At 46.9% G+C, this 25,246-nt stretch overlaps 5 protein-coding genes across 5 annotated transcripts; 2 read left to right on the top strand and 3 right to left on the bottom strand.

The window, feature by feature from the left end:
- Window positions 1-7,300: 7,300 nt before the first annotated feature.
- Window positions 7,301-12,614, top strand: LOC118502706 (matrix metalloproteinase-2-like). Its single transcript, XM_036035250.1, has 8 exons — window positions 7,301-7,570; window positions 7,642-7,794; window positions 9,176-9,291; window positions 10,711-10,872; window positions 10,950-11,236; window positions 11,307-11,948; window positions 12,052-12,201; window positions 12,352-12,614. Exons 1-8 carry the CDS (start codon window positions 7,445-7,447, stop codon window positions 12,462-12,464), a joined length of 1,749 nt encoding a protein of 582 aa, XP_035891143.1. The 5' UTR covers window positions 7,301-7,444; the 3' UTR covers window positions 12,465-12,614.
- A 485-nt stretch (window positions 12,615-13,099) lies between these two features.
- Window positions 13,100-14,972, top strand: LOC118502709 (probable dolichyl pyrophosphate Glc1Man9GlcNAc2 alpha-1,3-glucosyltransferase). Its single transcript, XM_036035253.1, has 3 exons — window positions 13,100-13,310; window positions 13,375-14,038; window positions 14,126-14,972. The coding sequence occupies exons 1-3, from the start codon at window positions 13,252-13,254 to the stop codon at window positions 14,915-14,917; spliced, it is 1,515 nt and encodes a 504-aa protein (XP_035891146.1). The 5' UTR covers window positions 13,100-13,251; the 3' UTR covers window positions 14,918-14,972.
- A 66-nt stretch (window positions 14,973-15,038) lies between these two features.
- LOC118502741 (probable insulin-like peptide 7) lies at window positions 15,039-16,377 on the bottom strand. Its single transcript, XM_036035306.1, has one exon. It carries the CDS (start codon window positions 15,742-15,744, stop codon window positions 15,250-15,252), a length of 495 nt encoding a protein of 164 aa, XP_035891199.1. The 5' UTR covers window positions 15,745-16,377; the 3' UTR covers window positions 15,039-15,249.
- Window positions 16,378-16,502: 125 nt separating this feature from the next.
- LOC118502692 (glutamyl aminopeptidase-like) lies at window positions 16,503-19,383 on the bottom strand. Its single transcript, XM_036035208.1, has one exon. The coding sequence runs from the start codon at window positions 19,377-19,379 to the stop codon at window positions 16,704-16,706; it is 2,676 nt and encodes an 891-aa protein (XP_035891101.1). The 5' UTR covers window positions 19,380-19,383; the 3' UTR covers window positions 16,503-16,703.
- Window positions 19,384-19,501: 118 nt separating this feature from the next.
- LOC118502693 (putative mediator of RNA polymerase II transcription subunit 12) lies at window positions 19,502-24,010 on the bottom strand. The gene is made up of 4 exons (XM_036035209.1): window positions 23,505-24,010; window positions 22,188-22,456; window positions 21,889-22,114; window positions 19,502-21,810 (listed from the first exon to the last, which is right to left on the bottom strand). The coding sequence occupies exons 2-4, from the start codon at window positions 22,301-22,303 to the stop codon at window positions 19,582-19,584; spliced, it is 2,571 nt and encodes an 856-aa protein (XP_035891102.1). The 5' UTR covers window positions 22,304-22,456; window positions 23,505-24,010; the 3' UTR covers window positions 19,502-19,581.
- Between the last annotated feature and the right edge of the window lie 1,236 nt (window positions 24,011-25,246).

The raw sequence follows: 25,246 nt of genomic DNA, 5'->3' as shown, positions 1-25,246 counted from the left end.
TGACTGAACTTTGCACGGTTCGCAACGATGCACTTTTCGTACCGAGAAATTGACTGTTGACTAAAAAGCTAACAATAAAAAGAGGACGAAAAACAAGCTTCCATTTCACGGCTATTGTTCTGGCCGAGGACTTGCTTTTCTCCAAACACGTAAATCGTAAACATTTACCGCACGCTAATGGCACACTTTTCCAGTTAACCTTAAAGGTTGCCATTTAAGTACTCCGAACACAGGGAAGTACCCTGCCCTACTCAGTCTCTCAGTTCCGCCATCCGGTTCCGCTTCACCAGGACAAATGTCAAATTGTCGTCTATTCCACTCCCGTCGATTCGTCGTCGCAGAGCGTGTAAAGTAAATGATAAAGATCCTTTTTTAAAGAACCAGACGAGCAGAAGCGGCAGCATTTCAAAGACAAACAATGGGGCGCGTCAAACGCGTGCAGCCCCAGACTTGAAATGCGCTCCCGAGAATCCAAGGGTGAGTTTTGAAGGGCGTACTGATGCCGAAAGTTTGTCAATGTGGTGCGCTTGTCATCTTAAGGCTGACGTAAGCGGTTTCGGAAATAAAGTGTCCCGGTTTTTCTTTTCGGCGGTGGAATCTTGAGTCTCGCCACCCCAGCAGGAAGTATACGCCCGATTGAATCTGCCATTTCCCGGTGGCTTTTGTCATTTTCCCCCAAGGTGACTGTCTATTTGGCTGTTTGTGAAGAAGTTAGAATGAGCTAAAGTTCGCATTCGACACTCGAAAATGGAATGCAAATGCGCTGCTCGCTGGAAAAATCGAAGGTTTACCATCTCAGCCTTACCTTCCATGGTATACCGCCGATGGGCCCCCAAGACTCCAAGGATGTAACCTGGGACCACTAAACAACCGAAGTGATCGTGGAGTTTCTATCGGCACTTTCGAAGCCGCCACGCAATCGGTGGCCCACATCCTTCGTTTCGGTTTTGCTTACACCAGCAGGCACACAGAAACCCACAGTCACAAATATAAAAATAAAAGGAATATCAACCCACCGGGAGCAATGAGAAAAGTTTTCAACTCTATTTCGGCGACTGAGGCCGGAAGCGAGCGCGCGCGCGAGATGTGCTAAATCGATGTCGGCTGCATACTCCCCTAAGGGGGAAGAACAACCGAAATATTCCGGTTCGACCGGTGTATGCTGTGGTTGGGTATACACCCGACAGCTATATTGCTTTCTTGGGATAGAACATATTCCAAGGATGGTTAAATTTAAAATTGGTATAATCTTTTACCTGATGCAAGCCAACCTAACCGGTTTTGCAATTAAAAATATTAATGCTAACGAAATTTCAATGTGGGTTTTTAATTACTTCATTCGAATATCGCAACGCAGGTTGGAATTTTTACATTTCTGAAGTGGTTTTTGCGATTTTTATAGCAAATGAAACCCAACCCGCTCATGAATTAAATCCTTTTCCGATGCTTTAAATAGCAAAACTACTGCAATTTTCAACATCAACGAAATTTTCAGTTGTCATAGAATATTTAGAGTTCGAACACTCGGATGCGGCTCATATACTTTATCACAAATTTACTGAGAAGGACAGGATCAAAAGGATTTTTGGTCCCATATTTTTTGAAGGACAATAGAACCACAACAACGAGCCCTACAAGATCCGTGACAATCTTCTGCTAAAAAGACTCGTCAGGCTCCTGTACGAGCAGGTGATGGCATGTGAATGACACCGATCTAACCAACAGCACCTAGAGGCTTTTAAGGTCGTCTCCATAGATAAAGGAAGGATACAGGGCTAGGTAGACCAAAGCTGAGTGAGTGTGAAGTATGTTTCAATTAGCGGTAGCGTTTGATTTTCCTATAACAGCAGTTACTACTCAGCAATTTATGTCTCCTTCCTTTGCAAAAGCAAATCTAGAATCTATAAGCAAAAACAAACTAACTGTTTATCTACTTATTTAACTTTATGTGGTCCAATAGTATTTATGTTTTTTCTTAATAGGTTTACAAGCAACTTCAATATAAAAAGAATTTTTTTAGGGTATTTAAAGACATTTAAAGGGTGCCTTTAAATAGAAAAAAAGAAAGCTCAAGGATCTCTTTTCAGCCAAATTGTTAGAACCAGGCCAGGTAAGATGTTGCCTTGGAAGTCCAAACCGTGTGAAGTAAATTCAGTTGCATAGTAGAAAAGCTCATAAGATTTCACTTCAAAAAGCCGTTGGGCAAAAAAAAAATAAAATCACATCTGCAGCCAGGACATAAGAACACCACAAGATCTGACTCATTAAACTTCCTGGAACCTTCAAACAATATTTCTGAACCAACCGTGCGAAATCCATAATGTATCGATCTGGTGGAAGCAGCTAAAGATCTTTTATTAAAAGCTATCTTGGTTCAGAGCTAGGGGGACTTTGCGGCTCAAAAACAGTTCACGGAGTAAAATAGGGTAATTCTCCTGGAACTCAAAGATTCTATTTGACAGATTAATTCTAATATTTATATCAACTTAAAACTCTTCTGATATTCTTCTTGGCCGGACGAGCTGCCTGGTGGTATCGATCATCTTATGGTATATTAGATTTATTGATATCACGCAATTCACCAGGTGTTACCTCACTACCATGGAAAGTATTTTTCGGGGTTGAAAAGTTGATTGAAAATAGTACAGTTTTCTAAGGGCGCTTTCCAGTGAAATGGAGAGTATAGTAACACGATAGAAACCCAGGAACAACATACAGTGAAGCGAGAAGAAAAGGAGTTGTGATTGTAAAGTATATTCACCCGTTTTAGGAGCTTCATTCGATTTTGGGTGGATCGCCGATACTCCAATCGAACGTATCGCGTTTGGCCAACATTCGTACCAAGAACACACAGGACATAGGACAATTTAGCTCTGCCATGAAACCTATCCGAATGCTTTCTTTGTCCCCGACGACGACCTGCATCATGTTGACGTAATTGTTGGCCGTAATTAAATTACGTCGGAGTCGATGTGACGCGAAGTTTCCCACAGCCCAGCAACCGTCGAGGAAGCAGCCGAAAGAAGCGTTGATAATTCTGCATACATTCCGGTGTACGGTGTTCTCACGAAAGCGCCCTACAGGTACAGGCTGAAAATGACCATCAAATGGATAAGCATTAACACCGCTGGTACATCGCGATAACAATAAAGCATGTTTTCTTTTATGTATCGTCCTGTTAAACAGCTCTTCTTTCTTCTCGAATGTAAAAGTGTCCCATGAGCTGAAGGTAGCTGAGCTCACCCAAAATTTGTAACCAAAGAGGGGCCTCTGAGATTTCTTTTTTTTCCCGCCCATTCCAATTTAGCATTTTCACCGCCAGAAACTGAAAGCGTGGAAAAATCGGTGGCCTCTTGCAACTCAGCACAACAACAAAAAAACAACCTTTCCCAAGGTGATTGGCCTTTGCATAATTCGGTGTCGATTGTCGTCACAACCGTCAAGCCCACCGCAAACGCCCGGACTCGCTTTAAACTGGCATTTTCACCGGGAAAATTCGGCTATTGAAGCGGTGAAAAAAAAACGGTGGTGGGAAATCGTAACACCATCTCGTTGGCGCCGCTTATCGTTGGACGGTGAGAAACTGTGCGTTCAATGTTTATTGTGAAGACGAAGCGGCACTCCGATTGTATGCCAATTGCTTCACTTTAAATGTAACAAAATAAGCAAAAAAAACATTACAATAAACTTCTGCTTCGCTTGCAATTACACGCAGCAGATAAGTGATGAGGTGCCAAAAGCTGCTGCTACCGTTAAATAAAGGTGAAAGAAAATTCGCCATTTGCGATGTGAAAACAAAGGAAAATGTGGTGGCACTTATCGGTAGTAGTTAATTGTGGCGAGAAAGGTAGGAACAGAGCAATGCCGTCATTGCTTCATTTAAGACGGCTCTTCATTTTTCACCTGTTTCCCTATTGACAGTGCCGGGAAATGTGTAGTGCGTTTGATCTTCCGCTACTGGAAAGTTGCATACTTACACGACGTTGCACTGGCGGAATGTAATTAGTACCCTTTTGCATTGTTTGTCTTTGGAAGCGAAGTCGTCCGAATGGCTTAATTATCTGAGAAGCTTTTATAGAACTCGGACTGCGTGTTTTCTTTGCATTACTTATTAGGGCTTATTTGGTCTAGTGGGAAAAAGTGGCCTAAACGTTTGCTTCTACCGTTTCCCAATAGATGTCACTGCAGCTAGTGCAGTTTAGTGATTGGCATAAATCAAATTTAAATGCTTGCTAACATTATCGAACTGTAAGTCAGTTTATCCTCGATGGAAAATCCTTGTTAGCCATACGGTCAAGCCGTCCTATTTGAATAAAAAAAATTGTTTTTCAATAGAACATATAGGAAGAACACAGTATCTTGAACTTAACTTAACCGCACAAGTCGTCATAAAAGTCCAAGCATACACTTTTTTGATTTCCGAGGAGTAGATCTTTGTAGAGACCCATGGGACCACCGATTGGGTACGGTCGGATTCTTACCAACTAAAACCTCCTCGAGCCTATCGCTAAACATTCCCAAACTACCAAAGGTGTGACATTGGATATGAATGGTATAGACGATTGTTACATGAACAATCTGGTGAGATTTGTCGGACTTCTTCGCTTCACGATCACCGTTGGTCACCGAAGATCTAATAAGACTTTTTCAACGGTAGTCTACTACCTATCGCGGCTGCATGTTCCTCTAGGAAGATCATTACCACCTTACAGTACATTATGAAGCCAGGATCACCAATAACGACAAGATTTTCCCGACTAACATCCTGCTGGGCTCCTGGACCGGTCTCTACTGTACCTCTTTCGATACGAATGCGTCCCTGCTGCAGCGGGTAAGGATCACCCTAATGATCTCTGCTATAGCGCACGGGTTATTTCGGCTAGAGCATATCAGAGGGATGATATTCAGCATAGACACTTCTTCTTCGAACTGAGTATTCATACGGCGTCTCACAGCGATGAAGCGAGATCACTCGAACATTACATGCTCAGGTGTCCCTCTTAACTCCGGGCATTCCGGACATTGTGCATTGTGTGGTGAAGAATTCAACTTCACCAAAATGACGAGATGGTATCTAGGTCGTCACTTCTAGGATAAGCAGACCATCCTTTCTGTCACAGTTTGATGGTTGCAGTCAGTGTCTCGGCACTGGATGTAGCACCAAGTGTCTTCTGCGATAGTGATGTGCAGCGGTATCATCCCTGGAACCACACAACAGGAGTCATGAGACACTATACGGAAACCCAAACAGACACTTATGTTAGCAAAACTGAACATTCATTATGTCGAGGCCATACTTTACAATTTGATGGGACCAACAGGAAGTCATATACTATGAGCTGCCGAACCCAATTAAAATTGTAGCATCTTAAGTATCTTAAGGCAATAATATTTTGAAGCAGTGATAAAATTTCAAAAATCCAATGAGATTTTAGATTACTAAGAATTCAAGGATAAAAGTTTGATTTCTCTTCACTGCATTAAATTATGATCGTTTACATAATTTGGGACCTCAGCCCAAACTTTAACATTTTCATATATATTGAACTCTATCGAGTTCTATCCGTTGTACCTTTGTCTTGGCCACAGGATGATTGGATAAGATTCTCCATTGCAGAAATAAATTACATGAGAGACTTTAATCACCCTTCTCAAATGATTACCTTCTATTTAATTCTCAGCTCTACTTAAACATAGCCAATCTTATTCAGATGTTGGGACAAAAGTCATCACAAATAACAACATTAGTGTTGAGTTATGCGCAAGTGAACAGATTGCCAACCGGTCATACTTAGAACTTCTTCACTCAAAACACCTGTCGCGACGGACGAAGTTTGGATTGAATAGAACATTCATAGTCCCAGTACTCACATACGCCTCTAAGACTTGGACTCTGTCTAAATTCTGACGATACCCTCTTAGTCTAGATTAGGAGGATTTTTGCCTTCGTATGTTTGGGAGGACAATGGATGAGTTGTTCCAGTGACGAGCTCTGTGAAATTTAAAATTATGTAGCACAGTGGAGCGGTGCAGCAAATTAGTCTCTCCAGGCTCTGATGAGCTGGTCACATCATGTGAATAGCCTTTAAAACCCTTTCAGGTCGTAGTCATACAGGCAGAAGCGGTGCAGTAGACCCGAACTGATATGGAGTGATGACATCGATACGTCCGCCAGAACGGCCGGGAAAATGGCTAGGCAGATGACGGCACTAGACCGTGAGCGGTTTCAAGAATTTTAGCAGAACACCAAGATAAATAAGTAAGTAATATTTTCCTGAACCTTCTTGGTTATTAAGGCGGATTCTCTTAGACTTGGGTCCCATCCGAAGATCTCGCTTTTTCATGAAGTATCTCGCGATGTTCAACCTTTTCTATCGGGGATACTGACCTCGGATTTGGATATAGAGGGGTATTTTGAAGAACTTTAATGTTATAATGGTTATCAGAGTTGGATAGCTTCATGGGACTAAAATGGTAAAAAATTAAAACCTTTATGCAAAAAAGGACTGTAACAAGCCGGTGGAGTGTAATTGTCCAGTGTCCAATTGAAAGCAAAAGTTGGCAACATTGTTAAACACGCAGGACGTAAATGGTATTAATTAATCATTCAAAAAGAAACGAACCAAAAAACTTATAAAAATCAATTTGCATTCCACCATCGCTCGATCGTCCAATCGTGCCGTAGCCTGAAGCGAATTTCAATTGCAATAAAACGCAACTGTCACTACAGCCGCATTCAGTCCGGCGGCTCAACCCATTCCCCAACATGCTGTATGGTGACACAAATTAACGAAACAAACAAAAGGCACACACGCACACACACACATGAGTTCCCTTGATGCAATTTTTGCAAATTTTGCTTCGAAACCGCCGCGGGAGAGACAATGAAAATAGTACGCGACCTCCCGGTGAGCCTCCGTAGCCCTCTGACCTTCGGTGGGAAGCGAAGAAGACAGCCGCCACAGCGTGCGAAGCATTAATCATTCATTTATTTACTTACTGATGCTAGTCGCTCTTTCTCTTCGGTTGCTGCCGATCGTAAGCAATAATTGGCTGTCGCTAATTGGATTTAGCGTCGACAGTGCGTCGGGTGACGACGCGCCGAACTCGAGCGTTGGGTTGCGATACGACTGATGATGGCGATGAGGGCGATGGGGAGAGCAATTGCATGTCATGTGCACAGAACGCTCATCTAGAGCCTCCGATGTGTGTGTGCCTAAGCATGAGAACAGCATCGGCTGGTGAAATGGACCAGCGAGATCGCGTCTTGATCGTGACAGTAATTAGCATCCAGCAGCCGGCTCGACAGTCTAATTATGCTGCTGGAAGGAACAGCATCGATAAGCACCACGCTGCTGCAGTCGGTTTAGTGTCCTGTGAAACGCGCCGTTTTAGGTCGGACCCTACTCAATTGTTCTGTGCTTAGAAGGGTGGGCGAAGAATCATGAAACCAATTCCTACGCCCAAGGTTCAATGCGCAAGGAATCTTGTAGCTTCCAGTATCGTTGTGCTGTGCTGTTGTCTGTGCTTAAGTGTGAATGGTGCACCGGCAGTCCCCACGAAAGAAATGGTGCGTAGTGGATAATCGTTTGATCATCAAATCGGTTTCGGTTCATTGCTTCTCTGGCACGTACTTCGTAGATCGATTTTATGCGACGATTTGGCTATCTGGAGAAGGGACCATCGCAAGCGGAAGCCCTGTACAGTGGTGAAGCGATCGTGGATGCTATCAATCACGTGCAGAAGTTTGGTGCTTTACCACAGACCGGTGTGCTAGATCGACGAACGATCGAGGTGAGCTAAAGACTTATACGTGTATGTGAAATAGGAAGAACGAATATTTAGACAATATTCTTGTAGAATGCTTTTTGGGCGGAGGATTCGAGCGCAATTGAATTCAGACACTAATTTTGCGTATTGGGTTATTTTATCATGTTCCAAGATTACTATATTTTTTAATAAATTCGTTAGAGCACTAGATACAAAATGAAGAAAAACTCCTCTTCCTGTTTGATTGTTTATACTTTATTATTATCGGCTAATGTCATATCCAGTGATTGACTTACTTAGATTTTGAAATTAATAATATTCCGATTAATGGGAAACATTACGGAAAAGAAAAAGAGACCCTTTAAAGAATCTTTCTTCTCCCCCACTCTCTCTTCATAGCCTAACGACCTCTTAGTTCAAGCCTACAATTTTGGTTTGATGACACTACGTACTTCAGGCGTCAGGCGTCTCCACAGAGGTCTGACATCAAGAGAGATAAAAAAATGTTCAAGATAGGAGGCCAATAATATACCGAGCCATAATTGAAGTCAATAATAAAATTAAAAATAAATAAGAAGCCAATAGTTTATTAAAAATTCAAATAGTGCGACATTTAAGGGCCCTCTATCCGTAGCCACACTTGCTTTATATTTAGGTTTTTCAGACTCATGACTCAGACTCCGATGGCCGATGCGGCAGTGGCGCTTTTTTAGCTTAAGCGGATCGGGTATCAAATCCCGTCCGGTCCCGCCTATCCGTACGCAGGATTGACTATCCAACTCCCTCTCTCGCTCTCTTCTTGGGCTAACGACCTCTAAGGTCATGCCTGCCATTTCTGGCTCGCTAGACTTAAGGATACCGTGACGTTGGACAGTCAGTACAGTCCTGACTCTTTAACTATGGGTTAATCAAGTGAAGGGAAGAACGTAGACCTGTAGAGGTTTTATGGCCAAATTATAATTATCGGAAGAAAACTTATAATAACTCTCCTAACAGATCAAGTTCAGTCGATAAGTTTTTGGCAAGATTTATAGTTAGCTTGGTGATCTACTCATACATGCCGCCCATGTAAGGATTACTTTACTTTATCTTTACAGTTTAATCTAGATAATAAATCTTTTCTATTAGAGGATAGTCTTATCAACATTTTTCCAACGTTAGTGATATAGCACCCTTCGACCACCCTGTTCAGCTATATTACATGAAAAAAGACAACTCTTGGATAAAATCAACATACACATACAAAAATATCCTTAAATAATGCTCCAATCAAATCCAATTTCTCTCACTCTCTCTCTTTCTCTCTCTCCCTCTCTACCCTACCACACACCCCGCACGGTGACGACGGCGCCTAACCTTCTGCACCTGTTCCGGTACGGTGTTCGATTACGGGACGGTTGTGCAGCTAATGTCAGCGCCCCGATGTGGCGTGGTCGACGTGATGCAGCACGATCAATCATTGCGCCACCGGCGGTACGTGATCGGTTCGGAGAGTTGGCGGAAGCGGCGCATAACATACTTGTAAGTAGCCAACAACAACAAAAAACCAGGTAAAAAAACAACCCTCGTCCGGACGCATGTAGCCAAAAAGTCCGTTGTCTCAGCTTAAAAGGCTCCAAACAAACTTTGAATTGATCTCCAAAAGCAAAATCCCATCCCTCCAAAGGATGAAAAACGAGCACAAAACAAAAAGACACCCCAACCAAATGCCCTACCTTAACCCCGATTCCGTACACACAATACGGCCCAAAACATACAATCCCTTCCCGGTTGTGAGGGGAGCGGGGAGGGGGAGGGGAGTTCCAGCCAGGGTGGCTTTTTATGGTGCGAGGTCGATTTTTCGTTGCTTCGCTTCCTCGTTGCGTACGCCGTCGTTCGATTTCCCGATCGCTTTCGTACCGTCCACCGATAATCTATGATCGATGATCGGTCAAAACGAGCGAGGTCGATCGGTGGTTTAACCCTTGGGTGCTTCAGGAGTTGTTTGTCCAAGAGATAGAAGGTCTTCAAAAATATATTCCCAGAGGTAGCTTTTTAAATTTTTACTTCAATAGTCCGGAACCTAAACAAACCAATAAAATCATACCAATCTTCGGTAAATTCCATAACCTCCAATCCAATCACCTGTTCCAATCGCTGGACTGAATCGAACAAAAACACACACACACTTTTATGGGCATACCGTTCCATTCACATGTGGACCGGCTGCTCCGACTGGATACTCCTGATCGGCCATTAGCTTTCGCTTCGATAGCCATTTTCGTTTAATTGGTACGGCCATTCATTATCCCGGCACCGAACAAACGCTGCACCGGGACCTCAACACGAGCCAAACGAGCCAATACAGCAGCACCACCAACAACGGCGACGAAGACGAAGAAAAAAACAGCCAAAACACCGTGCAAAAATGGAAAGGAAAACTTTCACTTTAATTGAAACTGATCATGCGTACGCCATCTTTGGAACTGTGCGCGAGGGGCCATGGTGAGCCGAGAACGGGGCTTGTGGTGCCAGAGCCGGTCACATCCCCCTCCTCTGGCGGACAGGTGCCATTTTAGACATTAGCATTTTCATCGATTCATCAACCGGTGAAGTTGATGGAGTTTTTCGCCGATCATCGGGCTCGGCGTTCTTCACATTCCACGCAGGGATTAGATAGTGTGGATGGAGCAGGGATTGCATATTATCCCGTGATCGTGACGCTGATTACGACCATTAAGCGACAGGAGACCACATCAAACCACATCCCCCCCCACACACACACACACACACACACAACTGTTGGGGGATGTTGATTCGTACCCTGCCAAATTCTTACTTTCATCTCCCGGGTGATCCCTCTGGCTAATGATCGCTGGTGTTCGGCCCTCGAAACCTTGTGCGCTGTAGGAGGTCCGCTTTTGAAAACCGTTTCCCCCTTTTTTTCTTCTCCACCACCAGCATTGCGAACTGGTCCAGCAAGGTTGGTGAGGACGCGGTGGCCAAGTTTATGGCCAAAGCGTTCGGCGAATGGAGCAAGTACAGCAAGTTGCGCTTTGTGCGCGTGTACGACCCGTCGGCGGACATTATAGTCGGGTTCGGGAGCGGACATCACGGGGACAAGTGAGTAGTGGGGTTGGTGGGCGCTGGCGGGAGTTTGAATATGATCGATTAATACATTCTGCTGCCAATCCGCTCAGCTATCCGTTCGATGGGCCGGGCAACGTGCTGGCCCATGCGTTCTATCCGTACGAGATGAATGCCTACGGAGGTGATGTACACTTCGACGAGGACGAAAACTGGAAGGAGAACTCGACGCACCTTAGCGAAGGGGTAGACTTTTACTCGGTCGCCATACACGAGCTGGGCCATTCGTTGGGGTTGGCCCATTCGCCGGTCTATTCTTCGCTGATGTTCCCGTACTACAAGGGCATTGAGCAGGGAACGCTCGATTACGATGACATCTTGGCGATGTATCAGCTGTACAGTACGTAGAACTTTTGGGCCGGAAACCGAACGAGGTGGGCCAGATATTACCCAAATTGCTTTTGTTCTAGTTCAAAACCCTCACATCACCGATGACCCGGATTGGATGTACACTACCGAGTCGGCGACAACGGTGGACGAGTTCTTCACCGTTACACCTGCCCCGAGACTGCCCGATTTGGACAGCGAACCACATCCCGGTCTACAGGAACCGGTCTACACCAGCACCACGACGACGCCCTCCACGACGGAAGTGTACGACATCCCGATCACCTTCGTCGGTGACTACGAAACCGTGGACGACCATATTAGCCGGCACCATTCGCAGTCACCGGTCGGTGTCACCACACCACACATGCCCGCGGACTACGTACCGGTGCCGGACATATGTAGCGGCAGTTTCGATGCGATCGGTCTTCTTCGGGGTGAAATATTCATCTTCAAGGGTGCCTATCTATGGCGGTTGACGGCGAAGTACCGTATCAAGGAGGGTTATCCCGTGCGCATTTGGCAGGTGTTTCGGGGATTCCCCAAAACCGTCACCCACATCGATGCCGTGTACGAGCGGTTGGACGATAATGCGATCGTACTGTTTTCCGGGCGCGTCTACTGGGTGTTCGATGCGCTCAACTTCCTGCACCCGGAAGTCCGACCACTGACGGACTATGGTCTACCGGAAGACTTGAAGCGCATCGATGCGGCGCTCGTTTGGCGTGAGTAGGATGGAAACCGGGCCGGATAAAGTGGTGATTTAATTGCATGTCTCTGTCTCCCTCTCTCTCCCTCTTCTTTGCTTTCACACGATCAAACTTTTAGCGAAAAACAATAAAACATACCTGTTTGCGGGTGATCATTTCTGGCGCTACAACGATACGGCGGCCGAGATGGACGAAGGCTATCCGTCATCCATGGACCGTTGGTTTGGCATACCGAAAAATATTGACGCTGCCACGGCAGTTGCGAGCGGTGAGTAGTTGTAGTTGGCGCTTAGCCGGAAACACTAGCCATAACCTTTCTAATCGTGCCATTACTTCCTGGTACTGCCACTGGTAACCTTGACATTCGGTGCACTATCGCTCGGTGCGCCGGGGCCACCATCTGCCATCTGCTTTGCAGGCAAGACATACTTCTTCAAGGGAAACTATTACTGGCTGTACAATAACGAGCGGGTACGGCCGGAACGTGGATACCCTCGGCGAACGGGAAATATATGGCTCGGATGCCGATAAGATGCGAAGTGATGCGTTACAGTCACCCTGAGGTCTGCAGATTACACTGGAGGACAGGGAAGGAAAAAAAGCCGCATGCAATAAGTAGCTTCATTTCTACCATAGTATTTAAATGCTTCCTTCTGCAACATAAAAATAATTAAAACAATAGTCAACGTGTTTTAATAATTCTCTACTGTGCTGAGATAAAATAGTAAATAAAAATCATCCCTGAAATTGGTATTGGCATTAGTTTTAACATATTTGTAGCTTAAATGAAAGATGTTTTGATGCAATCAGCTCCAACGATGAGGGGAAATACGAATTATCTTTTACGTTAGGTAGGCGAATCAATAATAAAACAAATCTCTCCTCTTCCAATTGCGCTTAAATTAACGGACCATAGTGCAAAATTCAAATATTTGGCGTTTCGAGCGTTTCAAGCGTTTGTCAATCGAATTTGAGAATCGAACAAATCGTATCATAAATCTAAACGAAATACAGTACAATTTATCGGATATTTTTTGCAGTATCAAATCGTAGAGTTTTCCAGCTTTAATAATACAAATATTCTCATTTTTTCTTGAAACAAAAATACATTTCGAAGTCAAAACAAACGAAACGCTCAGCCATAGTCCATTTCACTGAGCTGACGTAGCGTTTGACAGTTCCTCCTAGCGTTTGTTGTTGTTTTGAGGAGTTGGCAACTGCAACGAAACCGGTGTCGGTGATTAAATGTTCCCCATTCCAACGCATCGCATTATTAGTTCGTTATTATTAGGTTAAATACAGTAAAGAGTCGTTTACAATGTTTTGGCACATATTTTTACTCGTTTCCGGTGTAAAGCTGCTGTTTATCCCCGCCTAGTAAGCACAACCAACACAACCCTTCTTCGGTGACGAATAAACAAATGCATTTCTTTCCCAACAGCCGTTCCACAGACTTTGAGGTGCATCGAAACTGGCTAGCCATCACGCACAGCTTACCTCTCTCCCGCTGGTATTATGAGAAAACGAGCGAATGGACACTCGATTATCCACCATTCTTCGCGTACTTTGAATGGCTTCTGTCGCTGGTGGCTAAATCGTTCGATCCCCGCATGCTGGACGTAAAGAATCTCAATTACGCTTCCGAGCAGACGATTGTCTTCCAGCGGTTTTCCGTCATCGTAACCGACGTAATCTACGCACTGGGCGTTCGCCGCTGCCTGCGTGCATTAACCACAGGAACCCCAAATACAGCATCCCGCTCGATCCTTATCGGTGGTGCACTGCTCCTCGGCAATGCCGGTCTGCTCATGGTGGACCATATCCACTTCCAGTACAATGGATTCCTGTTCGGCGTATTGCTCCTTAGCATCGGTGCACTGATGGAAAATCGCCCCCTTCAGGCGGCCCTATTGTTTGCCGCGCTGCTAAACTTAAAACACATCTTCATGTACGTGGCCCCCGTTTATATGGTTTATTTGCTACGATTTTATTGCCTGCGCGATTTCACCATCGGACAAGCGGTGGGGCGATTAATCAAACTCGGCACCATCGTGCTGGGCATTTGTTTACTATCGTTCGGTCCATTCTACGAACACATTCCGCAGGTAAGGTACTCGATTACGGCTGCTTTAATTGCTTCACCGGTACTAATGTGAATTTATTACACGGACCCCCTCCCACCATTGTTGCAGGTCCTTTCCCGGCTGTTTCCCTTCACGCGTGGCCTCACGCATGCTTACTGGGCACCGAATTTTTGGGCGCTGTACAACACGGCCGATAAAGCGCTAGCTGTAGCGCTCGGGAAGGTGGCTAAAGGATCGAGCACCGGTGGGCTGGTGCAAACATTCGAGCACACCGTTCTGCCATCGATAACGCCCGCAGTAACATTCGCCCTGACGGGAGTGTTTATGGTTCCGATTCTTCTAAAGCTTTGGACACTGAAATCAACCGCCTCGCACGTCGCTCTCGGGCGTAGCTTCGTGCGAGCGATTGTCCTGTGCGGTTGCACTTCCTTCCTGTTCGGTTGGCATGTGCACGAGAAAGCCATCCTGATGGTGCTGATCCCACTGACGCTGCTCGCCATCGGCAACCAAAACGACGCGCGTTGGACCATTTTTCTTGGGGTCGTAGCACATTACTCACTGTTTCCGTTGTTGTTTAAACCCGAGCTGACGCTGGTAAAAATAAGTTTGCATGCAGTTTACACCGGCCTCAGTGTGGTGCTGCTAAAGCTGCTTCATCGTGGACAATTCTTTCGTACGGTGGAGTTCCTGTACTTGGCCGGATTCCCTGTGCTTTGTGCGTACGAAAACGTTGTCCACGATGCAATAGGACTGGGGGAACGATTGCCCTTTTTGCCGCTGCTCCTTACCAGTGTGTACTGTGCCGTTGGGGTATTGTACTTCTGGGTGTCCTACCAGCTGGCCTTCCTTCGTACGAACGGTGGTGAAACGAGTGTCACGGAGAAGAAAAAGACCAAATAATCATGAGCGTGTAGAAATAAAGCCAATGACTGATAAATGTACATGAACAACCGAACTCCATATGGTTTCTCAAACATTCAAAGAACAGGTAGTCCACAGGCGCGCGCCCAAAGTGCTTCCGTTTTTTAGGTAGTTGCGGATTCCTTTATTTCACATTATACATACAAAAACCAAAGTGCTGCTGCAATGCACAACCCCATTTATGCTGCGTCTTTTTACCGATGATCAAGAATACCGAGAAGAAAAAAAATACTCCCAGTCCTACCTCCACCATGCCATCCCCCACGTGACCACTTTCCGCGTAACCCGGGAACCATGTTGCAACGCACGCCTTACTTCCTTCGCCGGTACTGATTCAATCGCTTGTTCGATGGACAGTACTCGGCGTACTCCTCCCAGGTACACCCAGTACGTGTGCAACACTCGGCCGTAATCGAGCCGCCCGATCGTCGCTTCCCGTTGCGTCGGGTTCGCAGAAACGCGTAGGCCACTTCACGATCAATCGCCCACGGGAACTGGATGGCCGTATCCTCGAGCAGATTTTGTCCCGCCGACTGCGGACGCTTTTCCGTGCCCAGCCCGACCATGCTGTCATCCCCGCGGCCGCCACGCTTCGAAATCCGATAGATATCCTTCTCGCAGGCCCAATAAAGATGGCGTATCAGTTTCTCGCGGCACCGTGAATGGCTCTCCTGGTGCCAGACCTTTTCCCAGTCGGCCCGGGTCCGCTCGCTGAACGTAACCTCGAGCGCATCGTCCAGCCCGCCCGACGCACTAACGATTTCGGCAAACTCTAGCAGCACACACAGCGCCAACGGTAGCCACATCTTGGACCGGCGTGTTCCGGCCAGCTTGTCCCCTTTGTTACACTGGTTTCGTGGTAGACAAGCTGCAGGTACACCGGAACCTATTACACCAAACACCTAGCCAACATGCACTAGCCCGATCATCTCCTGGCTAGGCCAGGATTCTAGTTCCAAAATCCCAAAAGATGTTACCCAAATCACACACACACGCTAGACAGCCAGGATTCACTTTCGGCACGAGCTGCGGTTCACCGACGAATGAGGATGTCCACTGGCTAGCCGAACACTTTTTATACCGTACCCGAACACGATCCCCGTGGCAGATGCATCATGTCACTGCTTCCCAGAAAACAACAGGACGATGACGACAACGGGACGAAACACCGTCGACATCCACCGCATCCAATATGACCGTTTGACCATTGATATTGACTAATGTAATGATCATTCGCCAACATCATTCCCTTTTCTGGGGAAGGTGAGCTCGCCAGCAAATCTCCGTTCGCCGCAAACAATCACCGAGACACACATGTTGCACACAACACCCACACGGTCCGGGGTGTCGGTCGGGGGACAAATGTCGGTGTGACCTATGCCGGGACGAACCATACACACGGCTAATCGAAACGGTACACATAAATTGGTCGTTTGGAATTGGAGGTGGCGAACCGGAGCACGAAGTAGCAGAGAAATGTACAGTGACCACCAGGCAGAAAAACAATGGCCGCTCTGCCGTCGAGGATTTGGAGGACGAAAGCAACGCACTATGCCACGGGTACATTTTTGCCAACTTTCTTAAGTAACTTTATTATAATTCAAAATAGCAAGAAAACTTAACCTAACAAAAACGCGACGGTGACAAACATTTTCATCCCACTGTAATGGCGCCCAGCTCCATAAAACCTCCTACCTACAAAAGGACATCCTCCATACACACACACACACACGTTAAAGAACACCGGAACTCCCCCTTCATTAATTCATCGGCCTCCTTCTCGCACCACCGCTGGGTCGTCTTGCTTCCCGTAATAGCTGGCCATCCGTGATTCGGCCACAAATTCCCTTAGCTTCGGTACCTGCTTCATCCGCCAGCTGATAGTTGACGTCATGACGGTGTTCGCATGGGCCGGGAAGTTTACCCCCAGGACGGAAGCATTTTTGACAATCAGCTTCTGAACTTCCGCTGCCTCGCCCGGGTCAGTGACCTCGTGTATGATTATATTTAGCAGCTGCTGCAACCGTTGTCCATCGCGGCCCATCTCGACCGGGTCTACGGTGCCGAGGAAACGTACGATTGGGTGTAGCAAGTGTCCCGGGTAGGACTTAATCATGCTCTCCAGCACGGCCAATAGCTTGCCGAAGGGAAGGAGCTTGCTTTCGCTCACCCGTTCTAACGCTAGCAGGAGTGGTCCATTCGCTTGCCTTGGCTGACATTTTAAACGGGCGAATAACCGATCCCGTACGGCCTCATCGGGTGATAGTAAGCCTTCCACTATTTTCTCCACACTTAGCGGTGGACAAGCTGATCGTTGGCTGTTACCAGATGATCCAGATTTGCTCTCGCCGCGACCTGTGGAATCTCCTAACCGAGCCCACCAATCGAAGGCACGCTCAAGTGCTTGCGACTGGAAGAGAGACCGGGTAAAGGTTTCGGCCAGACCAAACATTTCCCCGACGAACCCAGCCACAAACCGATCAAACTGGTCCGACTGAAGGACCCGCTGCAAGAACCCGACGTTCTCTTCCGCCATCGCAATTAACCACGGGACGGGATTCGGGTTGGCCGCCAGCTCCTGCAGTATCTCGAGACATATCTCGTACCCGACCTGTCCGACACGCGCCAGCACGAACGCATCATCCACCAGCTTAGCCTGCACAACGGGCGGCAGCAAAGATAGAATGTCCACGATACTGTTCCAACCACGATCGTCGTACTCCACACGGTAGAAACCTATCTGCCGCGGGTTCACAATCAACACATCTTGCCAGTCCATCTCCAGCTGGACCACTAGCTCCTGATCACTTTCGCTCATCCAAAACGCTGGCCTGTACTCGAACTTTCCCGCACTACTGTTCGTGTAGTACGTGATGGGAATGTACCACCGTGAGACAGTGTCCCGGGTGGCCTCCTCCTCCTGCTGATACCGCTGCTGACGAAACCGTGCATGGGAACTGTTAAGCCGCTCGACCGCCACCACCGGATAGCCCGGTTTATCTGTCCAGCTGCGAAAGATTTGCTCCACCGTTGGACCTTCCGGTAGCTCCTGCCTGAAACTGCCATACAGATCATCCGGCGACACGATCCCATCTCGGTACGTCTCGAGGTATCGCCGGACTCCGCGCTTGAACTCCCGCTCGCCGATCGAACAGTTAATCATCCGCAGTATGCATCCCGCCTTGCTGTACGTGATCGTATCGAACAGCATCTCGATCCGTACCGAGTCAGCTGCCAGCGGTTCTACCGTGAGCGGATGGGCACCCTCGTACGCATCCGCCAACAGGGCGGGCCGCATGTGCCGTACGGCGAAAGATTCCTCCAGCGGCAGTAGCTCCGGGTACGCTTCACTTCCCAACAGTATCTCGAAGTACGTCGCAAACCCTTCGCTTAGCCACAGATAGGACCACCACGCCGGTCCAACCCGATTGCCGAACAGTTGATGGGCCGTTTCGTGAGCGATTGTCAGTACCGCCTGGGAACGCTGTAACCGATGAGCGTTTGCCGACAGCACCAGGAACTGTTCGTCGTACGATACCAGGCCCCAGTTCTCCATAGCGTTCCCGAACGCTGGTATAGCGGCGTGGTCTAGCTTCTTCAAGCCCAACTTCTGTCCGGTGTACTGTTCCAAGCTGGTTAGCAGCGTAGTTGCCGCCTGTAAGCTGTACTGTAACATTTTCTCATCTTTCGGTGGTGCGAGAACTCCAACCTTTACGCCGGAAGGACTCATGGCGTGCACGGAGGTAAAGTTGGCGACCAGAAACGATACCAGATACGTTTGCATTGGTGGTGTTCGCTCGAACCGTACCACCTTGTACCCATCCAGCAGCCAGGAGATCGTCTCGATCGGTGTATTAGAAGCAACCAGATAGCTAGCATTACTGACGATCGTTATCTGGAACGTACTCTTCAGCCCTGGTTCATCGAAACACGGAAACGCCATACGGGCGTAGCTCGGTTGGAAGTGTGTCGTAGCCACGACCATCGGGACTCGCTTATGACCACGGTACTGTGTGCGGTAAAATCCCATATGGTCCTCACCAAGCGTGTTGTTGAACTCAATCACTAGCTGGATCGTCTGATCGTGCACTCGATCCAACACTCGATCGGTACGTATGCGCAGCTGCTCACTAGCTTCATCCGTTTCGAGCAGCTGGTGAGGTATCGGCACACCATCCCGACATCGTCGCACCCTAATCGACCTCAGCGTATTGCCCAAGTTGTGCAGGACAATCTGATCCGTATCACGAACGATTGCGATCCGTATCGAAACATTTCCCCGGTAGCTGTAATCATTCAACCCAAGTCCGGTCACCTCCAGATGTAGATCGTAGTGTAACGGGAGCGTATCGTTCGGCAACCGGCCATCAGCCGTCACCACCGGAACGACCACCAAACACAGCACTAACCACCGCATGACTAAAACAACCCGGCACACCATCCGGCCATAATAAAGCCTCCCGCCGCAACAGCTTGTGCCGCAAAGTGCATTAAAGGTTGAAGTGGTTTATCTATGGCGCACGTTTTTAATTGAAAACTTGCTAGCGAGTATTAGGACATAGGCGAGACTCTACGGAACAATGCGCGAGACATAGAGTAGGTCTCGCGCATTGAACGTGCGATCAGCAAACAGTGTGCGCTTATCACTGGGAGGAGAAATCGAAATCACTCTCATCGTTCACGGTGCTTAGCGTTGGCACATCCGATCCCGGATCCCCTTCCTTCTTGGCCAGCCTCTGCTCATCGGTGGTCTGGGCCGGTGGTGAAACGTCGGTAGCTTTCTGCTCTTGTTTATCTTGCACCATCGTGGGCTCGATAACGGCCGCAGGCTCAACTGGCTTCTTTTGTTCCGCAACTAATTGAGTGTCGCCAGGAATACTGGCAGCAGTACTAGCTGGTGCTGGTTCCATGTGCTCGGGATTAGCAAGTGTCGATTGTTCGTACTGTCCATCGGGAGGATAGTACGCCGTTTGATCACCGTTCGGTTCTGTGGTCGTGGGATATTGTTCGGCTGGCTGCTCTTGCGGTTGCTCATACTGTCCTTCCACCTGTTGATTGGACTCATCCATGTAGTACTGCTGCTGCTGCTGCTGCTGCTGTGGATCTTGACTGTAGTACTGTGCGTCGTAAGCTTGCTGATCGTTGTAGTACTGCGCGTTCTCATCATACTGATACTGCTGGTTCGGGTCCGCCTGATATCCTTCCTGAGTCGCATAGGAGCTTGCCGTCGGATCGGTAGCTTCCTGGTACTGATACTGCGCTTGTTCACCGTCCGTCCCGTCGGCGTACTGTCCCTCCTGATTGGTCACGTACTGATAGGCTACCGATTGTTGCCCATCATGCTGTTGATATTCTACCGGTTGACCCATCGCATCATTATGATATCCTTGGTCTGAGGTGGTTTGAGCTGTTTGCATTTGTTCTGCAGATTGATCGGTTTGGTAGTAAGGATCGTTCGACTCTGTAGAATACATAGGATACTCAGTGTTTGGTGGATCACTTTCTGGAACAGCACTCTGCACGGCAGTTTGATCCTCGTTGGCGGGTTCTTCGATCTCAGTAGCTTCGTTCTGTATACCCTCTGCATACCCTTGCTCAGCTTGATCCGTTTCAGGGGACGGTGGCTTAGACGATACTCCAGGGAATGCTTTCGATCGTAACGCCTGTCGTGCAGTGGTCCAGTGTTGGTTTCTTCCTTCAAATTGCTGTATCGGTTGCTGCTGCTGCTCACTAGTCACTTCTGGAGTAAGAGCTGACTGCATTGCTTCACTCGAAGCACCATACTGTTGGTTGTTATATGGCGGGTCTTCTGATTGTACCGGGTTGTACACATTTTGGTCCATCTGAGGAGCTCCTTCAAGATAATTCAGATTGGCGTCAGATGGTTCGTACGTCACTTCATCATTTGTAATTTGCTCTTCTTGTGGGATTGCAGCGTGTAAATCACGTGGACTTTCCTTGTCAGGCTGATACTCTTCTACGTCGTAAGGAATCTTCGTTTCCTGAGCTACCACATTATCCTGGACCTTCGGATCAAATTGATCATCTTGCTTTTCCCTTTGATTGTAATGATATTCTTTGGAGTTAGTCGTAACATCTGTCACGCGATCATCTTCAAATGTTTCATCCACTGATGCTGCTTCGAAGCGTCGATCCTCTTTTTCTTCTTGAGCTTCTTGAGCATCCAGCTTCTTATCACTTTCCATCACCTCATCCAACTGTTGGATGTCGTCTTGTGCCTGCGCCTTTGTAGAATTCTTATTCTCAGCATCAGCAACCATCATGCTAAACTCCTGCAGCTTGCTCGCTAGTTCTCCGACCGGTTCATCCTCACTCATCGTTGCATCCTCAAGGTAAGCTCCACCAGTCTGTTTCACTTCAGCCACCTCAGCCACCGGCGAAGGAGCAACAATGCTAACCTTCGGTATCGGCTCCTTCAGTACCTCACTGTCAATATACCGGATAAAGTCTTCGTTTGACATTTCAAACTTGCTGGCCCTTGTACCACCCATCGGCGTTGAACTAGCCCCGTAGTTGATCGTTGCTATATCGTCCTGTAAGCTAGCGTTACTATTAAGCGCTCTTGAATATGGACGTTCTAAGGGAGCACCATGGGAAGGTGTCAATGCGAATGGTTTCTGCTGAGAGGCAAGATAGTTACTTAAAGCTGTCGGAGGTGGAATGGCACTAAGGCTGGCCGTTTGTTGATGCGTCAAATCGGTAAGATATTGAACGAATTCGGACCGCGGAGGACTCTGGGGAGGTGGTTTCGGAACCGGAACCGGTGGTGCGGTTAGCATCGGAACACTGTACGCTGGCAGGGCTTGGGATGCTGTCGACCAGGTACGCATCAGATACATCTCGTACTGAGTCTGTTATTGGGATGAATTGTGGAGTGTCTTCCATTAAAAATTGAACTTAGAATTAAATCACTAATGTCCAACAAATACCTTCAACATCTTCAGACGATCCGTTTTGGCCGCCAACGATGCCGCCTGCAAATCGATTTTGTTCAGCATCCGAAGAATGCTCTCGTTACGCTCGGCCCGTTGCCTTTCTGCCTCCATCTGGCGTCGTTGCCGTTGTCTCATTGCCCGCACGGCAGCCTTTTCGCAGTCCGCTCGTTCACGCATTAAATCCTCAAACTGTCGCTCCAGCTCGGCACGCTGTCGTTCACTAGCAGGAAATGATAGCGACGTATCAGATGCAGTGATGCACTGTATTATCATAAAGCCTTGCTGCTACCTACCATCGGCGTATGCGATTTTCCATCTCCTCAAACTCTCGCCGATAGCTGGCACGTGGATTATGATCGACAGTGAACAATGCTCCACCGTCGTCCGGTATTCCGGTGCTAGAATACATTGTCCAGGGACGGTTCGGCTTATCACTGTGTATTTGCCGTGCACGAGCAAAGAATGTAATGGCCAATCAATTTCAAATCACCGATGTTAGCAGTGCACGGCACAGCACCTCAGTCGCGTTAGTGCTAAACGTGGGAAGTAACAGGACCAGCTGCTGCGGTCGAAAAAGGACAGAAAAAAGAAAACCACTCACAATGTTAGAGAAAATCAATAACAGTTTTCCCCGAACCCTCGATGCCGATAAACAAAGTTATAAACAGGACACCACATTCGATGCCGCAAAACCGTCGTGGTCGTCGTCTGTTTGTGTAGTGTATGCAACGGACCAAACAATTGAACCGGAACGATGGAAACCGGGTGGGGGAGGCCCGGAAGGGTCGTTACGAAGTTCCGGACCAAACATAAAATGCAAGAATTTATCCTTGAAAAATGATAATTCGAAAGCAAAGGGGGAAAGGGCAAACAACACGCAACACCACTCTCGCTGAACGACGAGGACACGCATCCAACCCCCTCCACATAACTATCTACTGAGCTGGGCAAGTTCACCGGACCGAAGAACCGGTGAAGATGTTGTTGCCTTCGCGCGACAGGTCAGTCACGCAAACCATGACCCTATTATATGACCGACTGAAGCAGGACCTGGATGGAGCGATGGGAGCGGAAATCTATTTTCAGTCTTGGACTTTATTCAATTCGGGGCTCTTGTGTGTGTGTGTGTGTTTTTTCCCCGAGTAACGACGCCTCGTGTTGCCATTCACAGACTGTCCACATGTTCATGTACGCAGTCAATTGGGTTGTTGGGACAGTCTCTTGTTTGTGTTTGACTCACTCTTTTCTAGCAGAATCATATGAGCGTTCTTAAAGGTGGAAGGTTTTGGTGGATGTTTTGTCAATGAATTTCATCATAGATGTCATTAAAATACGTTAGTGACGTTTAATTTCAAAATGTCCTCAAGAAATCCTGGTAGCACGACACACGCGCTGTAAATCGTTTGTTCAATTCATAGCGCCTCAAGGTATGCAATATCTTTTTTTCAAATTCACCACAAATCTGATGCGAATACAATAGATTGCATACCCTGCAGGCGTACATAGCTAAATCACCATCAAACAAAGGGCAGCAAAGGATGCTCGTGATACAACTGAATCACAAGAAGAATAGAACCCCAATCGAGGATATAAATTGCACCAAATCCTACCTGTAGGATTGCTTTAAGCATCCAAAATCACTTGACCACTTTTCACAGTAACCTTCACTTAATGAATCACTTTCCAATCCAACCACACTGTTTCTGCACAGTTTTGCCGACGCCGACCTTACCTACTTCACTTCAATCACTAGAATGACAAAAAGGATTGACACTGAATCCGGTTGAGTAAGGATCCTGTCCCGGTGCACACCGTATGGCCTATATCGACTGACTACTGTCTACTGTGCTGTATCGCCCGAATGTCGTTTGCATGCGACCGTCCTGGTAGCTTTTTGGTCACGCATCGGTAACTTTCGTAACCCATGGCAACAAATGAAACAACCAGCATGTTTGTTAGATATCAGGAGCCCTGTGTTCGTGCCGGGGATGAGACATGCTCCTGGTACGTGAAATGCGTTGTGTCTGCTGATGCATCCAAAGGCAATGAAGTAAGTTTTTATTTCTTTCGAATGTTTTCCAAGTTTTGCCATTTTGTATTTGCTCTCAGGAGGTCGTAGCACAACTAAGTATCGCTGTTTACATTCAAACTGCTTCTGTTTGAGAGTTAAATCATTTCGTCCGTCCATCGCCGACAAATGTTTGGAGTGGAGAAGTAACGGAGGATCCTCTCGAAAGCAACATCATCTCCCTTGGGGCGTGCCATTCGGAGCAATGCAGAGCTGGTGGGAATGAAGCTATCACACTGCCATCTTCTTCAAGCTAGCTAATCCATTGTAGACTGCTATCTGTGCAACGACTGGAACAAGTCGTTCTTGTACTATAAGGGAGCAAAAATGTTGTAAACATACCGCAAGATTCAAGAATATGTTCCTTCTTGCGCTTGAGGATAGAATTCAAAATAGCAAGATCTTCACCGCCATTTTTTTAACCACTTGAAGCCTTGTACCAACACCATAATAAATGCTTTATCCCTTTCTTCCACTTCGAATGATCCACAAAACATTCCCTTTGTGCGTTTTATTGCTTTTCTTCGCATGATTTATTTGTAATTTCAATTTTTCTAGCTTTACTGGCCGAAATGTTGTTCCAGCATTACGCAAACCCATCAGTCAATCAGTTGTTTCTTCCTTTTTTTTGTTATTACACTTAAAGTTAACTTACTATCTCTTCTTTCTCTCCGGCGCGTCTTTCTCATCTGCATATTGCAAACTACAATACGGAGAGAAAAAGAGATCAGCTTTCGTTATATGGTGTTACAACTTTTTTATTTCATCAAACAATTTTCTTTTTTTTTTCTTCTAGCTCACATACAATCGTTATTTGATGTGTTTTTCTTTTGTTGTTGTTTCATCCTCCTAATTACATTGTTGTTGTTTTTGTTTAACGTTAAACTAATTGGCTGTTGTGGTTCGGGTTTCCTATTTCTTCAGCTAAACATCAACCATTTTTTTCTTCTCTTACATTTCTTATATTACAGGCCTCTGTTGTAAACAAGCTCCTGAGTTACTTAATTACTATGCTGCTATTCCGAAACGGTGTGAAGCAACGTTCAAAAAACAAATAGATATAACTTCAAAGAACCCAGCTAGAACCATGCCGGATGTGCCCGGGCAGCACACTGTCTCCGTTCTATTTGCCTGCGATACGTATCGTTCTGCCTATCAGGTGTTTAAAGCTAACGGTAGCCTTTTTTCTTTTTCCCTTTTTTTCATATAAAAAACACATTTCTTACACACTTAATAACTTGGAACTATACCGAAACGGCCATCAATGCACACAGGTTCAAACGA

This window comes from Anopheles stephensi, chromosome 2 (assembly GCF_013141755.1).
Source record: "Anopheles stephensi strain Indian chromosome 2, UCI_ANSTEP_V1.0, whole genome shotgun sequence".
Classification (NCBI taxonomy): domain Eukaryota; kingdom Metazoa; phylum Arthropoda; class Insecta; order Diptera; family Culicidae; genus Anopheles; species Anopheles stephensi.
The sequence above is the reverse complement of the archived record's forward strand: the minus strand, read 5'-3'. Positions and strand labels throughout refer to the sequence as shown.